Source organism: Penicillium citrinum (genome assembly GCF_028827155.1).
Source record: "Penicillium citrinum strain IBT 23319 chromosome Unknown utg000006l:1.0-3011923.0:1.0-3012962.0, whole genome shotgun sequence".
Classification (NCBI taxonomy): Eukaryota; Fungi; Ascomycota; class Eurotiomycetes; order Eurotiales; family Aspergillaceae; genus Penicillium; species Penicillium citrinum.
Genome location: NW_026622691.1, coordinates 1,085,310 through 1,105,990, shown reverse-complemented (window position 1 = coordinate 1,105,990; position 20,681 = coordinate 1,085,310). Strand labels below are relative to the sequence as shown.

The 20,681-nt window shown below is 48.4% G+C and overlaps 7 protein-coding genes across 7 annotated transcripts; 2 read left to right on the top strand and 5 right to left on the bottom strand.

Moving 5' to 3' along the window:
• Nucleotides 1-95: 95 nt before the first annotated feature.
• Nucleotides 96-1,272, bottom strand: N7469_006945 (uncharacterized protein; the record flags this gene model as incomplete). Its single annotated transcript, XM_056645863.1, has 3 exons — nt 96-156; nt 211-1,199; nt 1,270-1,272. 3 exons carry the CDS (start codon nt 1,270-1,272, stop codon nt 96-98), a joined length of 1,053 nt encoding a protein of 350 aa, XP_056499304.1.
• Nucleotides 1,273-1,569: 297 nt separating this feature from the next.
• N7469_006944 (RIC1 family protein) lies at nt 1,570-5,053 on the top strand (the record flags this gene model as incomplete). Its single annotated transcript, XM_056645862.1, has 5 exons — nt 1,570-1,887; nt 1,958-3,352; nt 3,410-3,677; nt 3,731-4,206; nt 4,259-5,053. 5 exons carry the CDS (start codon nt 1,570-1,572, stop codon nt 5,051-5,053), a joined length of 3,252 nt encoding a protein of 1,083 aa, XP_056499303.1.
• A 332-nt stretch (nt 5,054-5,385) lies between these two features.
• On the bottom strand, nt 5,386-6,274 carry N7469_006943 (translation machinery-associated protein 20; the record flags this gene model as incomplete). Its single annotated transcript, XM_056645861.1, has 3 exons — nt 5,386-5,776; nt 5,899-6,039; nt 6,261-6,274. The coding sequence occupies 3 exons, from the start codon at nt 6,272-6,274 to the stop codon at nt 5,386-5,388; spliced, it is 546 nt and encodes a 181-aa protein (XP_056499302.1).
• Nucleotides 6,275-6,907: 633 nt separating this feature from the next.
• Nucleotides 6,908-8,717, bottom strand: N7469_006942 (YchF/Obg family ATPase; the record flags this gene model as incomplete). The annotated part of the gene is made up of 3 exons (XM_056645860.1): nt 8,472-8,717; nt 7,707-8,264; nt 6,908-7,459 (listed from the first exon to the last, which is right to left on the bottom strand). Exons 1-3 carry the CDS (start codon nt 8,544-8,546, stop codon nt 6,908-6,910), a joined length of 1,185 nt encoding a protein of 394 aa, XP_056499301.1. The 5' UTR covers nt 8,547-8,717.
• A 2,874-nt stretch (nt 8,718-11,591) lies between these two features.
• On the top strand, nt 11,592-13,428 carry N7469_006941 (uncharacterized protein; the record flags this gene model as incomplete). Its single annotated transcript, XM_056645859.1, has 3 exons — nt 11,592-11,644; nt 11,742-12,379; nt 12,455-13,428. 3 exons carry the CDS (start codon nt 11,592-11,594, stop codon nt 13,426-13,428), a joined length of 1,665 nt encoding a protein of 554 aa, XP_056499300.1.
• Nucleotides 13,429-13,802: 374 nt separating this feature from the next.
• Nucleotides 13,803-17,388, bottom strand: hir1 (putative histone transcription regulator Hir1; the record flags this gene model as incomplete). The annotated part of the gene is made up of 5 exons (XM_056645858.1): nt 13,803-13,897; nt 13,955-16,744; nt 16,815-17,033; nt 17,129-17,203; nt 17,352-17,388. 5 exons carry the CDS (start codon nt 17,386-17,388, stop codon nt 13,803-13,805), a joined length of 3,216 nt encoding a protein of 1,071 aa, XP_056499299.1.
• Nucleotides 17,389-18,823: 1,435 nt separating this feature from the next.
• On the bottom strand, nt 18,824-20,170 carry N7469_006939 (SPFH domain-containing protein; the record flags this gene model as incomplete). Its single annotated transcript, XM_056645857.1, has 2 exons — nt 18,824-19,625; nt 19,686-20,170. The coding sequence occupies 2 exons, from the start codon at nt 20,168-20,170 to the stop codon at nt 18,824-18,826; spliced, it is 1,287 nt and encodes a 428-aa protein (XP_056499298.1).
• Between the last annotated feature and the right edge of the window lie 511 nt (nt 20,171-20,681).

Here is a 20,681-nt window from a genome sequence, read left to right as displayed (position 1 = left end):
GTGTCTAAGAAACGCTTCTGCAAATTGAAATGGCCACGGAAAGTGTCATCGTCGAGTCGTTTTTCCCCTCAAATGTCATCCAAATCATTCAGCATTTATTGATGACCTTGGCCACCCTGGCCGCCACCGCCACCGCCGCCCATCATGTTGCGAGCCCTAGTGACTGTTAGATAAAATTGAAGCAAGGGATCTCGAATAAGATAAACTTACATGTCAGCGATATTAGGGTCGCTCATGAGGCTGGACATATCGGGCATGCCGCCACCTTGACCAAAGCTCTCGGCCATCTGTCGCAGACGGGGGTTGCTCATCAGGTTGCTCAACATATCAGGGTTGCTCATGAGGTTCTGGGCCATTTGGCTGAACATGGGGTTGTTCATCATGGAGCTCATATCAGGCATACCGCCGCCGCCTCCACCGAACATACCAGCAAGCGATGAAAGGTCGGGCATACCACCACCACCACCCCCGCGAGATGCGCCAGAGGCGGTGTCAAGCTCCTCGGAAGGGGGCTCGCTAGCGCGGCTAGCCTCTTCGATCTTGCGCTTGGAAGTTTCGAGGCCACGCTTCATGGCATCACTACCACCATTGCCCTCGGCAGCAATTCCACTCTCGTAAGCTTCCTTAGCGGCGTGGTAGTCACCCATGTCGAAGCGGGCAAGACCCAGGCGGCTCCAGGCCTTGGAGTACTTAGGGTCAACAGTGGTTGCCAGCTGGGCATCTTCAGCGGCCTTTTCGTGCTGGCGGGAAGCAGAGTAGGCAGCAGCGCGGTTGGAGAGGTAAATTGGGTTGGCAGGAGCGATCTCCAGAGCCTTAGTGTATTTCTCGATGGCAGCAGGGTAATCCTTCTTGGACATGAGAGCGTTACCCTCTGACTTCAGCTTGTCGGACTCATCAGTAGGAGAGCCAGCCTTGGGCTTCTCCTGCTGCGATTGTTGGGCACTGGAGTCGGTGGCCGCGGGGGTAGACTTGTTGCGCAGCTTCTCGTAGACGCTATAGATGTTGGCGAGAGACTGGCCACCAACAGCATCCTTCACAGCGGCTTCGTTGGAGGGGTCCACCTTGAAGGTGTCGGCAATGCAAGATTGAGCAATTTCAATAGATTCGGCATCATCGGCGGTGAGAGTGCCATCCTTCAAGCTGGAGCCGAGGAAGTCGACGATAGCCAGCGCAAGGCGCTTTTGACTTTCATTGGGAGCCTAGCAAAATGCAAGGTCAGTAACCGATTCACGCATTATGACTTCACCACCATCGTTCTTTTGTTCTCACCATCTTAAGAGTATGAATTCTGAACGATTAAGAATAAACAGGAGAGGACCGCTGACTTTGTTCAGGAGAAAAAAAGAACATTCGATGCGGGGGGCAGCTGCCCGCCACACGTGACGCCGCTTATCGCCCCCGTTGGTCGCAGCTTCCCCAGTTGTTGTAAATACACCGCGGCGACTCTGCGCCTTCCCTTTTTGTTTATTTCTTCTTTTTTGAGCTTCGACTTGTGCCGGGGATGACTCATGTCGGATGACTGATCATCAGTCGTGAGCTCCGCTGCCTCACTTCTTCCATTGCTGCGTCATGTACTGGCCCAATGGAGTCCCCAGGGTCTACGCGGTCAACGGCCCAAACATTGTCGCTGTAACCTCCGATGACCGCGAGCCCCCAATTGGTACTGCTCCAGTCGACCAAGAAAGTTCACATGGGGAAAATGAAGACAGCAATGGAAATTCGGAGGCCTCCCCAGTCAGCCAGAATAAACCTAAGAATGACGGACCAAGCTCCCATACGGAGATGCCGAGGTGGGAGAATGAAGCAATCCATGGCCTTTGTGTCTCTCGGTCCGGGCATATGTTTGCAACTATAACAGAGTCATCAATCTCACTATGGCAGACGAGAGTATGTCTTGAGCAGCCTGCCTTCCGGGCTACCCAGCAGCATGTGAATCGAAACTAACTCTCCCTCACAGCCAACCGCAGTGGTAGCTACTATAGCTCGCTCCTCGTTCTCGCTCAAGACCTACGGTTCAAATGTCGCACTGCTTATGCATCCCGATTCGACCATCCTTGTGGTTCAGACCCAGCATGGATACCTCCTCACGTATTCGGTGGCATCAGACCCAACAACTCGAGTTTATCAGCAACAATTCGATCACAGTACAAACCCTCGTCGCCAGCAACTTGCCCACTTTGCTGCTGTTGAAGAGGCCAATGTCGTTAAAGACATCAACATTAGGTTCCGGATGGCAATCAAGATCGAGTCCGGAATCGTCAAAGCGTTAGCCTTAGATCAGGAGCTGGTTGTGGCTACGCAGAAGCCGTCAGCCATACAATGCATCCGATGGACACCTGAATCTGGCAGCTCGCAAACCACGTCCGAAGTCTTGAGTCACATACTTGATGTACCCAAGAAGATCACAATAACTGATATGATCTATGATCGAGCTATGAATCTCTTGATTTGGCTCACGAGCAATGGTCAGGCATACACGGTACAAAGGCTTCCTGGAACACAGCTAGATTCAGAGAATTCGAAAAGGCTATTCAATGGGCATTGTTTCCACGATCCCAAGAATGACGGCGAAAGGGCTCTCAAAGCCACAGTCAACGCCCGTTTCTCATTATTGACTGTGTATTGTGCTAATGGTGAGGTTTTGGTCTATACTGCCAAAGACTACACGGGAAATGTGCCACTGTCCCAAAAGCTACTACTTCCCGCATCGCCAGCAACTACAGGGGCATTGACATTCATGAGTTATTCGCCGGACGGATATTGTCTCTTTGCTGGCTATGAGCATGGATGGACAACATGGAGTGTCTTTGGAAAGCCAGGTGGCAACAGCTTCACTGTTGATTCGACCCTGGCAGCATCTAATGGTGAGAACTGGCTAACGGGAGTTTCAAATGGCTGCTGGATCGGCGGTGGGTCTGACATTATCTTGTCGGCGCAAAATGATCGACGTCTGTGGATACTGGAAACAGCTCGTAGTGCTTTGACGGGGTGCTTTTCTGCTGCCAATCTTGCGCGAGGCCTCCTGCAGACTGGTACCGAATTCATACTCTACCGTGGACACGATCTTCCGGAATTGATGACTATCTCGGGCAAGGATTCACTCTGGCACCATGGCCAATACCCCCCGGTGTACCTTCACTCACAATGGCCGATCCGGTCTTGTGTCGTGTCCCAGGATGGACGGTATGTCGCAATCGCAGGCCGAAGGGGGCTGGCACACTACAGTGTAAACAGTGGCAGGTGGAAAGTATTTGAAGATTCTAAAGTAGAGAACTCGTTCGCTATCCGGGGAGGTATGTGCTGGTATGGACACATTTTGATTGCCGCTGTCGAGAGTGATGGATCATATGAGGTATGCTACTTATTAAACATTTTGTCCTGATAATATGAGCTCATTTTATGAATTTAGATCCGCCTTTACTCAAGGGAGAATGCTCTCAAAGAAAATTCCGTCATCTTCACAGAATATCTTCCGGCGCCTGTGGTCTTCATTGGCCCCTCTGGGGAGGATTCAATCCTGGTTTACACATACGACAACATCCTTTACCATTACGTTATCAACTCTACACATCCACAAATCACTCTTGTTCCAGTCGGACAGATTGCTTTCAATGGAATTGTGAGAGCTCCTACTCGAGTTCGTGCCATTAGCTGGGTTTTGCCAGAGGAGCAAATGCGTGAGTCTTGGCTTCCATTCGACAAAAGATCATGAGTGCTAATCCAAGGATAGATAACGGTGACCCTTCACAGGATGTAAAAGTTGCTTCTGTGCTTTTGCTTGTCGACGGAAATCTTGTTCTCCTACAACCAACAGTCACTGAAGGAGGTGATCTCAAATATGACATGCGTGTGATATCCAATGATGTCGAGTACTATATTCTGATGCGCGATCAGCTCGCATTCAACTTTTCGCCTTCGGTCGATGAGTCGCTGCCCAATAGCCCGTCTGCTGAAATGGTTCTCGCGCCATCCCACAGCAGTCTATCACTCAGAGATTCTCTTTGGTTATTCCGGGGTAAAGATCTTCTAGCTTGGAATGACGTACATGATGTACTGCAGCAAGAAACGGTGCCGGCACCGCTCAATATCCCCCTCGATTTCTACCCCTTGTCTGTGTTATTGAACAAGGGTATTGTTCTGGGAGTCGAGTCTGAAATGATGCAGAGGCGGGATGTTACGTTCACCACTTTAAAATTCGCCATTCGAGTATGTGCTGAACCGTTCTTATCCTTGGAATTAAATACTGATTGCTTCGCAGACACATCTCTTCCTTCCTTACTTCCTCCAGTACAGTCTTGTGAACATTGGAACTCCTGCAGCATTATCTCTCTGCCGACACTTTTCTCATCTATCCTACTTTGCACATGCGCTAGAAGTCTTGCTTCACCACGTTCTCGATGAAGAAGTAGACAACAAAAGCCGAGCAAACAAATCCGAAACACCCATTGTACGCGAAGAGCCGCTTCTTCCCACCGTCATTGCCTTCCTTCAAGCATCACTTCCAGCTCGTGAATACCTCGACATTGTTGTTCAGTGCACCCGAAAGACGGAATTGCGCTTTTGGCGCACGCTTTTCACCTACCTGCCACCTCCAAAAGACCTCTTTGAACAAGCACTCCGATTAGACTCACTAAAGACGGCCGTTGGCTATCTTCTTGTGCTTCAGGCTTTCGAGGACGAAGAGCATAATCATGATGGCCGAATTGAAGAATATGTTGTCCGCCTTATCGGACTGGCCTCGCAAAAGGGTGACTGGGAGCTGTGTGGCGAGTTAGCCCGCTTCCTCATTGCGCTAGATTCCTCAGGCGAGATGTTACAGCGTGCTATTTCCCGTGTCGGGCTACGTCGATCTCCGACGAACGGAGCACACCCTGGCCTCGGATCAAGGACAGGTTCGGCTGCTAGTGTACGAGGTCTGGGGCTGAGCCTGCCTGTTCGAACACCATCTTGGTCGTCCCTCTCTCCTACCTCTTCTATATCTCGACAACAGGGTCGAGATGGTGAGGTTTCTGATGAGTATTCTCCTTCATTGGATAGTCGAGATGGATCATAAAGTATATTGGGAGTGATGATACCCTGACAGATGTATATATTCAGTTTGATACGCAAATAATCGACAGTTTCAAGATTTCAAACAAAATTTGACTTTGTAATGCAATGCCTTCCAAGGTTCTCTCCTCGCTATGTTCCACTGGCCAAATGAGATATAAATGCAACCAAAATTCATGTTTTTATTTCATCAATCATCCGAAGTACCTAGAGGGTACTACTAATAATATATACACCCGTCCATCACCTTTACGGTGTATCGCAGTTCAAGTCTCCAAGAGCTGCTACCACTGAGTGGCACAGATGACCTCCACAGCCAGCCGAATATAAATATTCTTAATCCAACTGCATCTTCCAAAGTCCATCACCAAGGTAATGTCCTTCATCCATAACAACACCTTTGCCCTTACTCTTCATCTCTTCGGTTCCAACCTTCAACATACCAACCAAACAAGCCTCCTCCTTACCCTCCGCCTTGATAGCAACAACCTGACCAGCTTCCAAGGCATTTTCTTTGTCCGGCAATCGGCCACCTGGAGAGGTAAGTCCGGGCGCCATGAGCGCTGCGCCGGAGAGCACGAAGCGGATTGCGCCGCGGTCGATCTGAATGGTTGGGAGGGCGGAGGGGAATTGATGGATTACTTTAAGGTGAGGGATTGGTGGGCCATCGAAGGGTTGGAAGAAGAGAGGGGTTGAGTCTATCGTGTAGAGGGTAACTCTGTCGGGACTGTTAAGGCGGTTAGATTTGTTGTATTTGGAAATTGATGGGTATCTCGTCGAATTGGTTCGAGAGAGAAAAAAGAAAGATGTAGTAAGTAAGGCTAGGTATATCGGTAACCCTTAACTTACAGTTTCACGGCTTCAAGAGAGCCCTTCTTCGGCATGATCTCTTCGATATACGGCTCGAATCCTGGGTAGGTCTCGAGCAGCTTTTGGCGGAGACCACGCTGCACCGAGGACTTAACCTTGGACCGATTGCTTGGGGGGATGCTAAAACATTAATAATGAATTGGTTAGCTTCAATTTTCTTTCAGATATTTTGTTTCAACGTTGAGGGTGGTTAGGAGCCTCAATCTTTAGCTTGTGGTGCGATGATAGCTGCTTCTTTATGTGCAAGCATAATTCTTGGCGGAATTTCGCGCTTTGAAAGTCGAGTACAGCTCCACAATGCATCTTAAAATGCCTCCGACACACTGACAAGGTTCACTCACTCTTTCTTGAACATAGTGCTGGTTGATGAATGTTCCTGGTTGCGCCGAGTGCGAGAAGTGGGATCGCGGGGAGGTCACGTGATGATATCGGATTTGCGAAAGATGGGAAGGAGCAACTCAGGAATATCCAAACTGGCACTTGCCAGATCGAATCAAATAGTGTTCGATATATTCATGCATCCGATGTCGGCCAAGCTGGGACATATTATTGACTGGTTTCCCGGAGAAATCCCTTTTAACGCCCCGGTCCCATCTACGGCTGGTCGTGATATATATCCATGGTATTCAGAAGCACCTTGAGATGGGAACCCTAACATGTCTTCAGAATGTTGGAACATGCCAGACCAGTGGTCTTCAAAATGCAGCTGCCCCGAATATTAGCGTGCCTCAGGAAGACTCTTCCTTGGAGTAACCAAATTTGGTTGTAAAAGCTGATTTAAAAAGGCAATAGACATGCATCTATCCCATGGGCGCCATAAGAGTCAAAAGCAAGTTGAATAAATGGAGCTACTCCGATCAACGACAATACCGTACAAGTGATCATAATTGAGATCTACACTTCTACAGTTCATACGAGAATTAAGATAAAAGCAATTGAGACTTCTCATCGGTGTATCATTTCCAATAGTTTATATGGCTATATGCATTTAGCCCTTAGCGGCACCGGCCTTGATGAGCAGAATATCGCCATCCTCGACGACGTAATCCTTGCCCTTGGTCATGACCTTACCGGCAGCCTTGACAGCAGCTTCGTCACCGAGCTCACGCAGGGTGCTGTAGTTGTAGGCAATGGCCTGAATGAAGGTCTTCTCGAAGTCGGTGTGGATAACACCGGCGGCGGCAGGGGCCTTGGTACCCTTACGGATAGTCCATTGACGGACCTCGTCAGCACCAGTAGTGAAGAAACTGGCCAGGTTGAGGGCAGTACGCATGGTGGTGATGGCCTTGGGTAGACCGGACTTGGTGCCGAGCTTTTTGCACTCCTCAGCAGCAGCAGCGTCATCGCCCATCAGAGTGAGACGCTCCTCGAAGCAGGCGGAGATGGGCAGAATGGGGCAGCCGGGGGAGTTGGTCTTGCACCACTCGAACAGACCAGGGAGGTACTTGTTCTTCTGGCGAATGTAGTCACGCTCGCTCAGGTTAACGAGGTACACAACGGGCTTGGCAGTGAGCAGGAAAAGAGGGTTGATGACCTCGACCTAGAAGTACTCATGTTAGCACGAGTGCGCTGACAAGTGGCTGAGTGATTGCTTGAATCATTATGAAAACTCCAAATTGTTTCAGTTAAAGTTTTTTCTCTCAAAATGCCCTCTCGTGAGTTTTAAATGAGGACATTCGGCGAGCTGGGTTTATATTCGAGCAGAGCTCTTATTCATCATGATAGGAGTTTGGAGTAAAAGAAAACTTTGAGGGATGGGAATGGAAAAATAGGAAGTAGAATCTTACCTCCTTAGGAGACCAGTCTCCATTGCGGATGTCCTTGCCAGACTTCAACCACTCGAGGACGCGGGCAGTGGTCGCCTCCTCCTCCTTCATCTTCTTCATCTCAAGAGACTGACCACCACGGCGGGTCTGCTTGGACAGAGCCTCAAGGGCCTTCTCGACGAACTCAATATCCTTGACACGCAGCTCTTCGCTGATAATGGTCAAGTCGCGGACGGGGTCGACATCGCCCTCAACGTGGATAATCTCGGCATCATCGAAGCAACGAACCACCTGGAAGATGGCATCGACGGCACGAATGTGAGACAAGAAGTTGTTACCAAGACCAGCACCAGTGGAAGCACCGCGGGTCAGACCGGCGATATCGTACACGGTCAAATTAGCGGGAACCTGGGACTTGGGCTTGTAGTGGTCCACCAGCCAGTCGAAGCGCTCATCGGGAACGATGACGCGAGCCTCCTCGGGATCGATGGTGGCATAGGGGAAGTTGGCCGGGTTACCCAGCGAAGACTTGGTGATGGATTGGAAAAGCGTGGACTTGCCAACGTTGGCGAGACCAACCTATGAATACTCAATCCATGATCAGCAAATTGACCAGATTATGATTCTGTTTTAAAGAACAGATTCTGTCATGGTTGAAGAAAAATATCAAGAAGGGAAGAAGGAAAGGGGGAAGTGCAGAGACTTAAATAGTTTTTGTGTGGAATTAAAAAAGTGGACTGTGCACCAAAAAATCACACAGAAAAAAGGAGTGGGGTCCTCACATACGATACCGCTCTTCAGGTTGTTGCCGGGACGGCCCAGCAGGACCTTTTCTTGAACTTGAGCCTTCTTGGGAGGCATTTTATTGGATTTCTTCTTCTTGCTGGAGTAGAAGCGACGATTCGAAGAGTGAAGTGGGAGGTGGGGGAGATGCAAAGGCGGAAAGCGGCGCAGGGTTGGCGCGCGGTAAATGCAGAACCAGCTGCGGATCGATCGACGAAGCGAAGGAAAAAGAGGGGGAAATTGTGGAAGACGTGGTGACGGAGAGTCCACTGAGAGCAGTGGACAAGGTCAATGGCTAAAAGAGAGTAATGTAGAGCTTGCAGCAAAGAAAAGGAGAGAATTGTCGACTCGTTTCCGTGCACTCCCTGCGATGTCATCGGAGTTTTCTGCCAGTCATTACTCACCGCTCACGTGACTACCAAGCCCTGTACGTCATTGCAGAACAACGGAAGACCATCGGAGTATTAGAGTATATAGTATGTATAGATGGATACAACAAACACGGTCAGACGACAGAACATGGTTTCAGGAAAACCAGCTGTGTATATTCTCTTCAAACTACAATATTGCATCTTTTATTGCGGATGACCGTGAAAACGCTCCAGCGTGGCAGCAACTACAGATAGCGAGCTAGCACATCAGTCGTCACTACTAGTATTGAAACCTCAATCATGACAAACATTATCGAAAATTGCCTGTATGTGCGCAATTGGTACAGTGGCTCTATGTAGTGCTCATGAATGCCGTCAACATCGAAGCTGGCGAGCCTAACCTAGACGAACGGCGTACTGTTTTGTTCGAGTGATGAATCGATCAAGGCAAAGCCACTACATAGTTAGTCGGATGGTTTACAAGTGGCGGTGCTGTCAACTCACCAGTGAGTGTGATGTCGGTTTGGGTCTCCTTGGTCTATGTGCTGATAAATGAGGCTTTCTGCTACAGCAAACACGTTCCGGATTTTGTGTTCCACCTATATTCCCTCTTGTCGGGAATTTACATAAACTTCGAACAAATGCGGCTGAGAAGTACCGTAAATGGGCCCAAGATTACGGAGATGTATACCAGGTCGACTAGAAAATCTTCCGGTGATAGAAATCAACAGTGCAGCAGCAGCAAGGGTCATACTAGGCCATAACCCTCAGGCTATGGCATCAAGGCCTGAGCTTTGGATTACCATAAGGCTGGTTTCATGCTCACCAGTTATATGTCTTGCTTCTAACATTTTTTTTTTTGGCTTTTCTTCAGCTTGTCTCAAACACTGCCGGTAAAACAATTGGAACAGCGCCATACGGCTAGTCTCCGATTCGTCGAAGAAAAGGAGCAGCCTCGACCTTGAATTGGTCCTCGGTGGAAAGCTACGTTCCTCAACTTGACCTCGAAACGAAAGATTTCATCAGCGAAATCCTCAAATATGGCGGCGCAAGAATAAACCCAATCAATCCTGCTCCCCTAGTGCAAAGGTTGAGTCTGTCCTTCGCATTTACGATTAACTGGGGCACAAGGATCTCACCAGTCACAATGATGATCTCTTCTCGGAAATAGCACATGTAGGAAACGAGATAGTCGTTTCCGAAGCACTACCGACAATTTACAAGACTATATCCCCCCCTTCTTCACTTGATATCATTTTCATTTGGGAAGCGAAAAGCGGGAGAATACCGCAAAGGCGTGATAAATACCTGGCAAAATTGAATGGTGGCCTCGACCAGCGGATCAAAGATGGAACGCACAACCCGTGCATTCAGGCAAATGTGACCCTTAAATAAGGAGGCAAAGCTCAGTGATACTGAACTTACATCAATCAGCATAAAAATGCTCTCTGCCGGATTTGAAACAACCTCTGCTGTCATGACCTGGGCAATATGCCTTCTTGCCACAAGGCCAGATATTCAGCAGAATGCTATCACTGAAATCCAGACGATATATGGAAGTTGCAACCCACTATGTGATGCTTACGATGACCAGAAGTGCGAATATATCGTTGCATTTCTGCGTGAGTGCTTGAGGTGTGTTCGCGATGCCAAGGTCGACCAACAAAGAATTTGTATATGAAGGGAAGGGAGTTCCTGTTGGTACCACGATTTTCTTGAATGTGTGGGCGTGTAATATGGGTAAGAGGCCCCCTTTTACTTTCTTTCTGTATCTTTGACGACAATAAACTTAACAACGACATAGATCCAAAGCTTTGGAGTGACCCAGATAAATTCTAACCCGAAAGATGGCTAGAGCATCCCAACAACCCACTCTTTACTTTCAGCGTCGGCCTACCGAATGTGCGCTGGGTCTTTGCTCGCCTATCGGGAATTGTATCTGAAATTTATACGAATGCTCTCAGCCTTCGAGATTTGAGCTGCCAAATATATCGAAACGTATCCAATCAAAGGAGTTGCAGATTTGACGACTGTGGTGAGCATGCCAAAGACGTATGAGGTACGATTCATCCCGAGAGATGAAGACCAGCTCCGCAAAGACCTTGAGGAAATTGATGGAGAGAGATCTCAGTAGAAGAGGCTTCTAAGTAGTAGGTTAGGTACGAGCTGTCATGGATTACGCGTACTAGTCGCCTGACAACTATAACTAACTACCTTATGTATCAAAACAACAAGCCTTGCGATCCTCAACAGCTTCCCTTTGACATCATAAAGGCAATATCTATAGATAACATCCTTCTCATTTAAAAGTAGTGGCATTAATGGCCCTTTAGTTAAGAAGACATTTATTGACCATTATGCTAGTGAGTTAGGGCTCAGTAAAGAGGTGGACTACAATCACACGCTCAGAGTATGAGTAGCACAAGCAAATAACTAAGTCGCGCATGATCATTACTACTAAATAGTCTGGCATAGTCCCTAACTTACCAAAACTATAGAACATACTCAACTAGTAGTAAGTATTACTTTGTACACCGGAGTCACCAAAATCCAACGCTCAGCTGACCCAATCGAAAAGGGACGCGCACAGCTTTGCCTCTCACAGCCACACTCGGCATGCCACCCCACTAACCTTGAGCGTCCGAGAATATAAACGGCCCATCCCCTTGTCATAGCAGCGGTAGATACATACTGTAGTCCATTCTAGCAAAAGCAAAAAAATACTGTTTGGCTACTCCCAGTAAAATACATTATGCCCGAACCTGACTCGGACGACTGTTTCGAGTACACATCAGGGAAATGGATGTAAGCTAAATCCCCACAGCACACTGTACCTCGAACCCACTGACTGCACTAGCACTTGACCTGACATCAAATCATACTAATACTCCATGAAAATTAGATACAATAACACCCTCAGACATTCCGAACGACGGAATATCTTCAATCTCCCCGAGTTAAAGCGTCTCGCAGCGCAGTCAATAGGCAAAACAGAAAATGATATTACCGGCTTCCAAAAGCTCGCCGAAGGTGGCTTTAATCGTACCTTTATCATCACCATGCAAGATGGCTTTCAGTTTGTGGCTCGCATCCCATTCCCAGTCACAGAGCCAAAGGCTCTTCTCATTGGAAGTGAAGTCGCGACGATGGATTACCTTCGCTCGCACGGGTTGCCCATTCCAAGAGTCTTCGGCTATTCAACCATTACCGATAACCCCGCGGGGACCGAGTATATCTTCATGGAGTTAGTCCAAGGCACAAGTCTGGGCGACGTTTGGTTTGATTTATCTGAACAGCAACAAACGACTATTATCACGAATCTTGTACAGCTTGAGTCGAAGTTGTTGGCTTTGAAATTTCCCGCGGGTGGCAGTCTTTATTATTCTGATGACTTGCCCGACAAATATCCTCGGGTTCCGCTTGAAAACGAGACCACATCAACTATGGAGGATAGCAAGAGGCAATTCTGTATTGGTCCGGATACCTCATTTCGTCTCTGGTTTGGGAAAAGACTCACTCTAGACGTAGAGCGCGGTCCATGTAAGTAATCACATCCACGTAGTTCACCATGATAGAAAACCAGCCCTGTGAACAGTATAGAACTAATTAAAACAGACAGAGACTCCTTTGCAGCCCTCACAGCAGGCGCCAGCAAAGAAATCAAATATCTCGAAGAATTCGGGAAACCCCTCGTCCCCTTCCAACGACTAAGACGAGAACTCTACGCCTACAAACCCCAATCTCACCTGGAACATCTCCAAAATCTGAAAAAATACCTAGCCATAGCGCCATACTTGATACCCACGGGACCCAATACATACCTTCAAAGACCAGTGATTCGACACCCAGATCTACAGCCCAACAATGTCATCGTAACAGAGGATCTCGATGTAAAAGGTCTGATAGACTGGCAATACTCCACTATCCTCCCACTCTTCCTTCAATCCGGAATCCCATTATCAATTAGGAGTCAGGGTATAATCGAACCATGGAAACAACCGGCTCCACCACTGAAACCAAGTAAAATCGGTAACAATGTGAGCAAGAAAGAACGATTACATCAGGAAGAACTTGCTCGGAAAGGACGTCTTCATCACGAATATATCAAGAAGACAGCGGAGTTGAACCCAGAACATGATAAGGCTCTGTCAGAGAGATTTAATAAACTTCGTCGAAGACTCTGGCATCATGTTAATGATCCCTGGGAAGGCGACGTTGTCACTTTGAAAGCGGATTTGATCGTCTTATCTCGAAAATGGGGGGAAATTACCGGACACATCGACAGTGACATCGATAGTGATAGTGAAGTAAACGATACATGTCCGATATCCTTTTCAAAGGAGGAAATCAAAGAATGTCTACGATTGAACGCCGCACAAGCTGATGCAGATGATCAATTGAAGGAGTGTCAGGATATCATTGGTGTTTGTAGTGAGGGATGGACGCCGAGTGCATCGTTTGAAAAGGCCAAGGCTCGAGAGAAGAAATTGAAAGCCGAGACATTTGAAGCGGTGGAGACGGAAGAGCAGAGGAAGCGGTTGAAAGAGAATTGGATTTTTGATGATTTCTGTGAAGATGATTATATTTGATGGAGGTATAGTCAATTGTGTATTTAGCAACTGGTGGAGTTGGCGGAGAGGTTGTCATTGATTTGCAGAACAATATGAAAAAGCCTTGCCAGGCAGAGCCGAGGATATGATACACGCGAATCACGAAGAGCGATAACTAAAAGAAATTATCCTCCCTTTGGAAAAGAGGGCATGAAAATGAAAGGAAGATAGAACATGATCAAGCCATGCAGAAACCACATAAATAACTCGCATTCCCTTGGTCTGGCCGGACCAAACCATATTGAAACGCCGATTCAGAATCCCTTTCTAAGTTAAGGAAAAGGTAAGAAGCAAAGATAGACGGGAAAAAAAAAGAAAAAAAAACAAAGATAGTTCACCACCTAGGCATGGGATCATAGGTCCATGGCATCGCCTTGGTCGGTACTTTGAACCATGTCTAGCAGTTTGGCGTAAGGAACTGTGACACGCTGGAGCTCGCGGTATTTACCTGAACATGAAAATGTTAGCAAAAGGACATCAAAGATAGAAAGAAAGATAAACATACCCAGTGCAAGAATAACCTCCTTGAGCAGAGTCTCCCGCGGCCAGCCACACAGATCCTCGGAGCTTTCGCGCCAGTTACGTCCATCGCGCTCATTCTCCTGCAATCGCTTGACCGTCTCAGTACCCTCTTCGTCATCGAACAATCCACCAATTAATCCCTTAAGTAATTCCTCGACTTTCATCTTCTGGCCTTCAGCTCCAATCCGCTTGGCGTACATATTCAGATATAATCTGAACTCTTCCTTTGCGCCCAAGGACAGAGCAGCAGCCATACGGTTCTCAAGATGAGCAATAGAAACGCTGGATTCGAAAGTTTCGTAGCCTTCACGCGAAAGAAGGACTTTGATAAGTCGTTGGAGGAAGTACGCCCGGCCACGAAGAAGGGTTTCGTTCGTCGTGTTACGCTCCAGGAAGGGGATAATGCCTGCTGAGACAGCAGCTTTGGCATCTTTGTTATCAGACTGGTTGTCGCGTGCTTGGAGATTCCCAATGGGGGTATCAGTGGAGTTCCAGTATTGACTTCCGACAGCCCACCAGGACTCTGAGATTCGTTGCCAGGTGTACATCGATGGTGAGTATGAGTATCCCTCTCCATTAGTGAGCGAGATGACGACTCGTCCCTCGGAGTTCACTCGCGCATCGGTCACTGCGGGAGCGGCAGTAGGGTGTGCACCGAGACTGTGGATAGCGGCATCGAGTACGGGTTGGAGAGAGACCGGGGGGTGGGGGGATGAGAGGTGCTTCGCGTTCCAGACATAGCACATACCGACGGAGGAGATGCACATGAGCCATGGCCCATTACACTCCAGAATTACCGGCTGTGCTTCCAGGACAATGGCGCTGACCAGGCGACGCCCAGCAGGTGTCCAGATGTAAATACTGCCATCTTCGCAACCTGCAGCCCACATATTTTGGTTTCCAGTGACAAGGAGAACGGGTCGAGGGAGGAAGTCTTGCCACAATGGTTGTTCGCCGCGGAAGAGTGTGAGTCGCACAGGTTCTCGATCAACAGCACGGCCGGTCAAGCTAGCAGGTGCAGGGTTCCGAGCTTCAAATACCACATCTGCGCGAGATTTGTTGGACGACTCGTTTGCAGCAGTCGGAGCAGTAGGAGCGCCGGCGGAGGCAGGAGGTTCTGTCGGTTTTCCACTCGAATCCAGCGCTCGTAGGATATGAGTTCGTATTTTGGGTACTGCAAGACGTAGCTGGCTGACGGACATGCATGGGTTCGTCACTGCAGGTCGAATGAATTCTGGAGTAGGTTGTTGTCCATTCGCCGCAGGCTGATTTTGTGCAGGTAGAAGACCATCAGGCGTGTTGGCCATTATTGGAGTAGCGCCATTCTGACTTGCTACAGCCACTCGCTTCTCAACTTGGTTTTCCTCGTCGCCTTCCAATTGAGCAAGCTTGCGCTTATTTCCCAGCAGAAGAGACGTCAACCCTCCCTTTGGGAGACCGTCGAAAGGCTTTGAGAGATCAACGATAGATGTCGGTGCGTCACCCTTCACTTGGTTGCTGACAGATGCTATCAAGCGAGTCTGAGGAAGAGAAGACTCGCCTCCTCCGGCTCCAGAAACAAGAAGCGGTGCAATCCGCTTCTTACCATCTTTTGTATAAGTAGGCCGCTGCTTTAATTTCTCCAGCTTGGCTTGATACGGATCTGGTTTTGGAGCGTCAGAAGATGTAGGAGTTGACGTGGTGCCATTGGTTTGTTGAGTCTTTTCGGGGGCTGGTGATGGTGCCTGGGCAGGAGTTGTGCCGTTTGAAGGTTGCGTGGAGTTGTTATTGTTGCTGTTGTTCCCATTGACAGCCGCTTCTTGACCATCACCCATGAGGGCACCCATACGACCTTCCACACCCTTAATTTCGACTGCTTTACTTTGGTCTTCTAGTTTCAATCCGTCTGTGGTCTCTGTGATACCAGCACCTTTGCGGTTTGTACCAAACTTGGTCAGGGATTTCTCGTTTTCCTCCATTTCCGTAGCCCAACCCAGCTCGCCTTCTTCAAACCGAGCTGCAACGATTGTACCGTCAAGAGCAGTGGCATAAAGACATCTGCCGTCAGGACTCCAAGCCAGATCCGAAATAGACTTGGCAGCCATTTCCTGCGCAACCACAATAGGACGAGCATTGCTTGTGATCCAGACACTGAGAGACTTGTCCGCACCCGCGCAAGCAATAACGGTAATATGGTGTTGTCCAGAGTGACTTTCAGGCTGGTTCTTTTTGGGTTGCTCTCTTGAATATAAACGAGGTGAGAAAGAGCATACTTCGACAGGAGCTTCGTGTCCGATGAGGTTGATATCGCCATCCCATGAACCACGATTTATAATAGCGACAGAGCTCACAGGGCCATTGACGGCATTTGCGGCTGCGATGTGCATGCCGTCTGGTGACCAGGAGCATCGACGGAAGTATGCGGTCAGAGGTGAATTGGCGAAGGGAGTTGAAATTGTTTGTTCCAGAACGAAGTTGTTCATTTGGTCGTGGGCACTCGAGTTGGGTGCGGGCGAGGTGAAGCGGAAAATGCGAACGGTTCGATCGTCACTTGCAGTTGCAAAATATTTATTCGCCGGGTCGAAACAGATGCCTTTGACATGACTCTGATGTACCGCTATAGTCTTCAATTTCTCGAATGTATGTCCAGACCACACCACCACTTTGGAATCCAGACCAACTGAGACCAGAATCGACGAGTCGAATGACCACCCCAAATCCTGCACATCATTGTCGTGGCCGATTAATCGTCGTATCGTACGCCAATTTTCCACTGGCGGGGCTTCATCCGAGCCTGTACATCATTGGAAATTGTTAGCGCAAGCCTCGTGTTAGATCGCAAATCAGCTATTGTCGGGACTTACCGAATGTAGAGTGTGTAGGAGGGTTCGAATCAAGTGTATAGACACAAACAATCTTGTCATCTGCCCCAGAAGCCAAATACCTCCCATTAGGCGAGAAACGAACAGTATGAATAGTACCCGAGTGGTTGCTCATGGAAGCCAGTTGTTTCGGCTTGCCAGCGAATTCCGGATTCCCAGTATTGTATATGGCCTCAGTGGACCAGATTCGGACGTAACCATCTGTTTACCCGCACAAAGTCCATGTCAGTCACCGCACATCTCTGAGAAGCTGGCATTGCAGCATCTCTGTCACCATCAGTTCAAAGAAGACTCACCTCCAGCAGCCGTAACCAGTCTCTTCCCATCCGGTGACACATCACAGCTATAAACCTCGAAATCTTTGCGTTCACCTGCGCCGAACTAGTTAGCAATCCTTCCCTCGACAAGCTTCGCATTAAAGGCGCTAGACATGGAGCCGGTATAGCTCAAGTATCTATCACATTGCATCCAGCAAAGAGTGAAGCTGAGCCAAACTGGCACGTTGTATGGTAAATTCACCTCCGTGTGTAAGCCAAACAGGCTTGATAATATGCATCGCGCAACGCAGGCAACATGCGCCGCTCGCCGCAATCCAAAACGAACACGGGAAGTATATCGGTCTGAAATATATTTCGAATTCGAGATGGCAAGTCTGGTAGTGGATTCAATCTCTGCACAGTCTCTGGAACAGTTCACAAGCAACGTCGGGCCAGCGTGGTTGGTTCGTTCACGGTGTCTGGGCGGAGACAAGGTAGGGCGTGGGGGGAGGAGGAGGGCTTGGAATCAGGTAATCTTTGTCGTCTCGAAATGACAGTTAGGAGATTGGGTTTTGGATGTGTATCCGATCTGAATAGAAGAGCTGAAAGGTAATATTGAGTCGTCGAACTATTTTGCTGAATTGTTCGGGAATAGGGATGAAAATGAAGAAGGAAAGAAAGAAAGAAAGAAAGATTGAGATTGTGAGGGGAGAAGAAGGGCGCGAATCGAAAAGTCGCGATTCTCCGGATTTCGCGTGGCCCGAGCTCCCGCGTTTGTCACTCCAATTATTATATAGATTATATCGTTATTTATATTGTTCTAATTCTCAATTATGATTCAGAGTAGATACCCAAGTAGACTCCAAGATATTGGAGATAGAATATAATACAGGTTTTGATACTATAAAAATCCAAGCTAGAATAAGTATGGGAAATACACAATGATCTAACTACATATGGAGATAGGAGTGATTCTTCTTCTACATCTGCTCGTCATTTACACTAACTGACGAGCAGATGATAAGCCAACTGCAAGGGATACTGTTCATCAATTGAACTACTAGTTCAATTGGCAAGCAAACAAAAAAAGGGTATGGCCCGAAAAGCGAAAAGCCTGTTCAAGAGAAGTCTCGTATCAGACGGATCTGAAGGAGTCGGCAACGATGGATGACAGACGTGAAACTCGTCTTGAATCACAGTGTTTATATAGCTCTCAGCCACAAATTTGCGAAAAAGCAATAGTAGCTGTCTCAGTAGTCTATATTTTCCCGGTCTAGCAATCAGCATACAATTTGAATAATACCAACGTGCTCCGTGGATATCATATTTCAGTTGCTTGTATCGCTCGCCGTTGAGGTAATAGAGATTGTGAGCTCGCATTACTTTGTATAAAGATGAGACTATCTTCTCAAAAACTTCACGAGGGCCCTGGCTTATCTGCATAAAATCTTCAAGCCTTTGTGGATCTCTCCCTACTAACATTACAGCACTGTGATAGGATGGTCAAATCTATTGACTCCGGAGCAACTATTTTTTTATTCTATAGTCTGGAAGTCACTAGAACAACAATGCTAGTTATTGCCAGAAAGTACTGATACAAAGCCCACCGCATGGTGCGAGGGGTGCTTGAGGATAGCGGCTGGGATGCGAAAGCAAACAAAGGGGAGGAAGAGTACATGTCAAAGGGAATAATGGAGGAGTTGGGATCATCGATCATAGTCGGACTGGGGCGACTTATTGCTTGAACTGATTGTTCTCGTGAATATCCTCCACCACATTATCGGAGATACCATCCCGGGCCGCAACCTCTTCGACCTGCTCGGCATCACCGACAATCTTGTTCTGCCCTGAAGGTGTTTCAGAGTTCGAAGTCTCTGCTCCAATGGCTTTGGCAGCGATATTCCTAGCCTGGGACTCGCTAACCTTGCCGTAAACAGCCATAGCATTGGCAATCATGCCACCCATATCACCAACGTTGCCCGGCACCACTACAGCAGTACCCTCCCGAGCAAGCTTGGAGAAAGCATCGACGTACTTCTCGGCAACACTCAGGCTAACAGCACTGTGAGCATCCTGTTCACCCTCCCGGATAGCCTTGGCAACAGCCTCAATTCCCCGAGCCGTAGCAGCCGCCCGAAGCTCGATAGCCTGAGCCTCACCGGAAGCCTGGTTGATTCGCTCAGCGCGCTGAGCCTCTGATGCCAAGATAACGGATTGCTTTTGACCCTCGGCAATATTGATGGCACTCTGACGTTGTCCCTCTGAGTCCAGGATCTCGGCACGCTTGGATCGTTCGGCGGTGACTTGACGGTGCATGGCCTGAACAACGGCCTCTGGTGCATGGATGTCACGGATTTCATAACGGAGGCAGACAACGCCCCATTCTTGTGCAGCCTCGTTGATGGCTTGTGTGATGTTGGTGTTGAGGGTAGCGCGCTCCTTGAGGACGTGGTCGAGCGTTAACTGGCCGATTTCTGATCGCATGGTCGTCTGCGCCAATTGAGAGATGGCATACTCCGCGTCCTCGACGCCATAGCTATGGAGTTTGTCAGCTGTGGCTATCTTTAACACACTGAACGGAACAAAAGTTGCTTACCTTGCTTTGTAGGCATCAAATACCCTGGTATACAACACGCCATCCAACTCTAATGTAACATTATCAGCCGTAATGGCATTCTGACTCGGGATTTCGATAGCCGACTCCTTTAAGCTCTTAACGTAGGCAATACGATCAAGAAAAGGAACTAAAAGAGCCAAACCAGGCTCAAGGATACGGTCGAACTTTCCCATCCGCTCCACGATCCATGCTGTCTGCTGAGGGACAAATCGTACCACGGTGTTTGCGGGAAGAGAAGGGCGATTATTGAAGTAAGTGGGTGCTCCACCGGAGCTTTGCTGAGGAACGGCAGCAAATCCACTAAAAAGGGACTCTGGAGCTAGGCTGCGAGGTGAATTTGACACGGTTCGTGACTGTGTCGTACTGACGCAAGTTGCTGTGGTAGGTCGGAGACGGCTGCGCTGCTGGAGACTTAATCCGCGAGACCGTAACAGTCTCGAGGACTGTCGAGATGCTGCCTCCATTTTTGCCTTGCCGAGAAAGGGGTTTGAAGAGGAGAAGTTTGATGGAGATGAGGGGTTAGGAGCGAAGAGCAGTGACCTTCGGATAATCGTCGCTGCTGATGGTCTAAGTGTGGCTGCCTCAGGCCATATTCCCGTGCGGAGAAGGTACGGGAAGAATACAGTTGGGTCTGAAGTGTCATGACATAAGTTTGAATCTACCCCTCGTTCTACAGTTCTTTCTACCACAGCAAAAGGTCGAGAATGATGGTATGACCAGAAGGTACTGGGTCTACTGAGATGGGTGGTAGGTAGAAACGAGCAGAAGGTAGTCTCAACCTTGTGTTGCACGGCTGTATTGGGTCGTGACTAAAGTTTGAACCTGCCTTTTTCTGCCACTCTTTCTACTTGGGGGGAAATAGTACAAACAGAAGGCGGGTATGTATGTTGAAGTGCGTGCTAGGTAAAAGCGGTCAGCAGTCATGTACAAATTTATGATACACCGCTGTACTTAGTTAACCAGTCTATCGTCATA